The sequence below is a fragment of the Danio rerio genome, chromosome 14, assembly GCF_049306965.1.
Source record: "Danio rerio strain Tuebingen ecotype United States chromosome 14, GRCz12tu, whole genome shotgun sequence".
Lineage (NCBI taxonomy): Eukaryota > Metazoa > Chordata > Actinopteri > Cypriniformes > Danionidae > Danio > Danio rerio.
The window spans coordinates 16,838,120-16,844,684 of record NC_133189.1 but is presented as its reverse complement, the minus strand read 5'-3'; the positions used below and the strand labels follow the sequence as shown (position 1 = coordinate 16,844,684).

Here is a 6,565-nt window from a genome sequence, read left to right as displayed (position 1 = left end):
TAATAAAGTAAGAATTTTACACAGATGTTATCCTGTAAAGAAGTGGATTTTGGTTTGAAGTGGATACTCTTGCAATTTTTGTGTTATTGTTAAAGAGTCTGTTACTTATATGTTTTTTCAATGTGTATACTCAAAATTATTTTGGATTGATGATTTCTAACTTTATTTCAATGATATTTGGTTTTTGAAATAAATTCAAATTGTAGGCTATTATGATGTCACAACTTTGGAAAATACCATATTTATGTCAAGAACTGGGCCAAAGCTAAGCCATATTGTGATTTTTAAAAAAGAGATTAAACAATATGAAACTATACACTATGTAACATTAGAAACAGAAAAGCTAAAGAAACATATGAAGCAAAAATATTATTATTATTATTTTGCCTATTTATTTATTTTACCCCTGGCATCTGTTTATACTTTAAATGTATAACTAAGATAATTTCTCTGATTTATTTATTTATTTTTTGTTCAAAACTATTGTGAGTACTCCTGTAGTAAGTTTGCACAAATTTACAAAAAAACAAAAACAAAAAACAACGTTTTTTTCTGTGAATTGTAATGGGACAAAAAATGTATATAAAACATAGAACATGGTAATTCGCATTTAAATCGTTGATAGTACATCAAAATTAAGTTCACTCCGTTAAACTTGGCGAGCGGTCGGATTTTTTTTTCCTTTTGTCGTCTCGTATATGATGTCATGTGTAGGCGGCAGGGGAAATTTTGCCCACACCAGACTTCAGTGTAACCACGGAGACAAAACCTTGTTCTGATTGGTTGACGTAGTATGTGCTGGGTGGAGTGAGTATAAAGATGTAAAATAACCCATCGTGCTAATTTGAGAATTAGTTTAGAGCACTATTCACAGAAAACCACAGGATGTGTACATCAAATAGTTCAGGTAAGCTTTAGAATGGTTCACATCTTACAAAATGTAATTTAATAGAAATCATTTGAATGGCTGTAGATGAATGAAGACTATGAAGAATAATAAATAGATTAAAATTGAAATATTTATATACAATAGATAGAGATTCCGTTGTAAAAGCTGATATTAATTGTTTTAGAGCTGGATTTGGAATTGGGCGACTTACTGCAGGAGTTTAATGATGTTGTGAAGGAGTTAAGCGAAGCTCAGACCTCTGACCATGTGCTGAGAAATGTGAAGAGACACACAGGACTAAGTGATGGAGACGATTCAGACTATTGTAAGTACTTGTTGAATTAATTTATTGTGTTTTGTTTTATAATGTAACAAGCATTCCTAAGTATTTAATAGCATTTATTGTGCTTTAAAAAGAAAGTGCTGTCATCATTTGCTCACCCTTCACTTGTTTTAAACCTGTCTAAGTTTCTTTATTTTGTTGAACACAAAATAAGATATTTTGGGGAAAAAAGCTGAAAACCTGCAACCATTGACTTCCATAGTTTTTTTTTCTTTTTTTTTTTTACTATGGAGGCCAATGATACAGGTTTTTAGCTTTCGTCAGAATATCTTCTGTGTTCAATAATAAAAAAAGAAACTCATTAAAGTTTAAAACCATTTGAGGGTGAGTAAATTTTAAATAAAGCTACCCCTTTAAGCACAGATGACCAACTTCTGTCCTTCCACTATCCTTTAGATTTATATACCCTATATTATAATTATCTTCATATTTCAGTTTTCATCATGCTTTCATCAATATCTCAGTCACTGCTTTGCAGATTTTATTAGAGTTTCAGCTTTTTTGAAATGCACACCCTAGTTTACTTATCTAAATGAGGACAAAATACTTCAACTTGAATGCCTAATTTTAATTATTTAGTATTTTATTTTTAAAATATTTCCCAAATGATGTTTAACAGATTCAGGAGATTTTCACAGTATGTCTGATATTTTTTCTTCTGGAGAAATTCTTATTTGCTTTATTTTGGCTAGAGTAAAAGCAGTTTTTATTTTTTAAACATCTTAGTAAGGACAATATTATTAGCCCCTTCAAGCTATATATTTTTTCATTAGTCTACCGAACAAACTATCGTTATAAAATAACTTGCCTAATTACCCTAACCAGCCTAGTTAACCTAACTAACCTAGTTAAGCCTTTAAATGTCACTTTAAGCTGCATAGTAGTGTCTTAAAAATGTCTAGTAAAATATTATTTATTGCCATCATGGCAAAGATAAAATAAATCAGTTATTAGAAATGAGTTATTGTAACTATTATGTTTAGAAATGTGTTGAAAAAAATCTTCTTTCAGTTAAACAGAAATTGGGGAAAAATAAACAGGGGGCTAATAATTCAACTTTATATATAAACAATATAAAAAAAATGTTATAAGACAAGAATAAATGTTGTTCAATAGTTTTAGGATAGCTTTGAAGAAAGTTTTTGATTAATTTCATATGTCCACTACTGTATATTGATGGTCAGATTTTCCTTTTTTTTTGAGCAGTTTTGTCTCTGCCATAAAAAGGACATTTCAATCTGGCCTGACTCATACAGACATGTTTAGAGCTTTGCTTATGTAATTCATTGTGATCCTTGCAACCTTAATGTGATCATGTGGAATAATTCATATATTAGTTAGCCTTTGATTTAAAAAGGTATTATTATTCTGATATCAAGAGCCTTGTGTGCCTCAACCACCTTGTACAATCACATTCACATGTATGAGGCACACATTAAACCTTTTGTGTCTTTTCAGGTAGCGAGGCATCGCTGGTAAACAGTTTGAATGCCAGTCAAGAGGAGCTCAACACTGTAAGCACGACCACAGGATCAAAAGGTATTAACATAACAACTCTCAGCAGATAGCCATCACATTTGCTAAACAAGCCTTAATGTTTTTTTTTTTTCCCTATTTCACGCATGACTCTTACCCCTGTAAGCTATTTCTGCACATCTTATTGTAGTCTTTGTAGATTGGGCTGTTTGATGCTCCTTATTTTGCCACAGAATGCATTAAAAGCTGGCGTGCTGGTGTGATAGAATTATGATAATGTGATTAGATGGTGAGTCAGTTTAATCCAGTGGAGATTAAAAGATTCAAAAAATAAATAAAATAAATGTTCAATCAGTTATTTAGTCAGAGATGATGTATATGCATGTGTGTTTTTCTGTTGTAATTCCAATTTTGTTCTATAATTATTTGAGCTTACTTGTAACATAAAGCTACTGTAAATATACTGTTAATTTTTAAGTCTGTCTGCAACTGAAATGGGTTGTACTGAGGACTATACCTTAGTAGTTATAGTCAATATTTATCTCTCCATCTAGCTATCTAATTTATTTCTACAATTTTTGTATGTTTATATTTATATGCACTGTATACATATTTGAAAGTGTAACAATTTGCATAGGAAACTTGCCTTCTATTGTTTTGCCTTGTGTAAATTCAGGGGTGAGTTGTCTTTGTTTCTGGGTGGAATGTTCTACAGGAAATGCCACTGCACTTTGCAGCATTTCCTCTGAGTCTGAAGCATTCCAGTCTGTGAACGTCTTCTTTCTCTCTCTTCTATCTTTGCTCTTTACAGCGAAGCTCGGGGACACCAGTGACCTACAGAGCTTCATTGAAAACCTGGATAAAGAGCTTGCAGGTATAAAAAACTGTTTGCTGGTTGGTAGCTGTTATATTAAAATGCAAAATGTGACTAGAAAGCATAGTCTGGCATACAAATATTTGTAGAATCAGCACACTGAACATGTTTTATTCATCAATATCCAAACATTAAAGAAGGCAAAGCCAAAAGAATGACATCCAGTACTCACATAATAAACAAAACCTAAAATCTGCACTAGCTTTTGGAATTTTGAGCAAATTAACTGTTTAACTTGGTTGACCATATTTTGATTGTTTAAAAAATGACTGTTAAAGTCATTTAAAGAATGACTCCATTAAATAATGGTTTACACTACACAGCATTGTTGGTTTACAAAAAAATCAAACAAACATAATCATGTCGCACTACTACACTTAATTTGGGTTTTATAATAAAAAACAAACAAGCAAGAAAACATTTTAAATAAGAATCTGAAATATTTTATTGCATACTTTAAAAATTAAAGAGGATTTAGTACTCAAACTGTTTTATTTTGCATATATTTTTTAAAAAATAAATTACACTTACACTTCATATTTTCAGATTTTCATAGCATATGTATTAATTATGGTACTTTTACCATAAATCGACATATGAATCATTTGGCAGAGGTTGATATTTCAGAAATTATGGCATGTGTTGAAAAAATTCATTGAGTGTGTTAAATGTAGCCACATTATGAGTTAAGAAATGCAATCCAATTTTTTTTATTTTTTTATCTTGGTGGTGCTTAACAATCCTGGATTAATTTGATTAATTATACAAAAAAAAAAAATAAATAAATAAAATTTATTTAAATAATTTAAATAATAAAAATAATTTAAAACATAAATTGTGAAATATTATTACAATTTAAAATATTCTTTTGAGTTTTAATATATTTTAAAAGAGCATTTGTTTCATATGGTGATACAAATGAATTATCAGCAGCTGTTATTCGTCTTCAGTGTCACATGAACTCTTATTTATCAGAGGATCTTGAAGAAATGCTTTTTAAATGTTTTCAGAAATCAAGTCAAGTCAAAGTCAGCTGTAGTGTCAATTCAACCACATTTACAGGACATGCAGAGGATCGAAATTGTGTTACTTTCAGACCATAGGTACATATAACATAAAATATTAATACAAAAAGTAGAATTTTAAAAGAAATGAAAATAAATACTATTAGACATATAATGTAGTCTAAAAATACTGTATAAGTAAAAGATAAAAATTTGTAAGCAATACAATTACACTTAAGGGCATATGGCAATGAGTGCAAACCAGAATTGTGCAGGTGCAAAACAGTATATAGTGCAAAGAATTTAGTATAATGTAAAACAGTATATAGTGCAAAAGGCTTATAAACATGATGATTCTAATAAAATTACAGTGTCTTAATAATATACAAGGAGGTAGTATGAGATATGAGGTGATATTTAAATCTGCATGAACCAACCCTTTTTTTCTATTGCAAATAAGAAAACAATGGGCATGGCTTGTTTTTACTACCGCAAGCTGATTGAAAGTAGACAATTCATTCAGAAAGATGAGGAAAAGGGTTTGTGGAGGGTTGTTACAACCGAACAGATCTCTAACCATTTCTGTTTGTTGTCAGAAAAGCACTGTCAAAACTGACAGTTGGAGCGGGTGTGGTTAACACACTTATATACTTTACCAATACCTCAGACAGATATAATCTGAGAATTAACTGAAAGCAAGCAGGACGTTTTTAGATTACATGATAGGGCAAACTATGATTTTGTTTTTCTTAATGGCATGCACAGATTAATTGTTCATCACAAAACTAGCAATTTGAGCTTACAAAATTAATATTGTTAGTTTTGATTTCATGTGTACTTTAAGCTTTTAACATTGTTAAGCGTGTGCTTCATCTTCCTCCATTTTGACCTGCTTAAAATCAATTGTTATTTTTGAGTTTACACAGTTATAAATAAGTTTTGTTGATTAGGATGAAATGTATTTGTGTTTGAATGGTCGTTTTGGGAGTGGAAAATATTGTTCCAAATAAAAAATTAATCAAATTAAAAACATTGATGATAATAAAAACTAATATTATTAATTGATTATTCAAGTCCAATGATAATTGATAATAATAACAGGCACCAATGGAAAAAATGATTTCTCAAAGATGACATGATGCTGAAAATCTTTGTTCTATGACATCATTCTTGACAAATCCAAGTAAATATCCATCACAGCGATAATGTTAATGTGCTTGTCACTGTATTAATAACAAAAGGCCAATAGTTTAACATACTGTAGATTACTCCCAGCATGCTCAACTATGAGTGGAGTGACAGTCATGAATCATAACTCCCCAGACTGCAAATCTATGATACCTCACTCCCCTGACCCGAGCTGTCACTATCTTATCTGTCTGACAGAGATGTGAGATGGCAGGACACACGTGATCAGAGAGGAGCCGCTGAGCACCTGAAGAGCTGGCATTTAACAAACCGCACTCTCTGCTACCACACAAGGAAATAAAGCTGAAGGAAAACATATTTTTAAAGGTGCCAACAGTCCCTGCGGAAATGGAGCTAACAGAGTCTTTTTTAATTTGTCAAGACTGTTTTCGAAGACATTTCTCACGTTTTATTTTGATTACATAACTAATATTGTTTTAGATGGAAAGCACAAATTATTTTAAGTTATTGCTTGTTAAATAGTTTATTTTACCATTTTTTCTACAAAGATTGTAAAAGTATGTTTATCATAATGTGTCATGTAACTTGTAAATATTTTTAAATAAATCTTTTTTTTATTTAAATGTGTATATGCTTATTTTTGCATGAACAATACATTCATGATTTTTTAATGAGGACATAGCTTTGTATACATTGTAAATCATAGTTCTATTTAGATAAGGTCTTCATCATAACACACACACACACAAACATTTTTTTTTAAGTGACTCTTTGGCGTGGGGCTAAGACTTAATTTTTAATTAATTGTAACTCAATAACACTTAACACCA

At 30.5% G+C, this 6,565-nt stretch overlaps 1 protein-coding gene across 1 annotated transcript; it reads left to right on the top strand.

Moving 5' to 3' along the window:
* Positions 1–849: 849 nt before the first annotated feature.
* si:dkey-27i16.2 lies at positions 850–6,355 on the top strand. The gene is made up of 5 exons (NM_001386477.1): positions 850–907; positions 1,074–1,214; positions 2,691–2,771; positions 3,520–3,582; positions 5,973–6,355. Exons 1-5 carry the CDS (start codon positions 886–888, stop codon positions 5,978–5,980), a joined length of 315 nt encoding a protein of 104 aa, NP_001373406.1. The 5' UTR covers positions 850–885; the 3' UTR covers positions 5,981–6,355.
* The last annotated feature ends 210 nt before the right edge of the window (positions 6,356–6,565 follow it).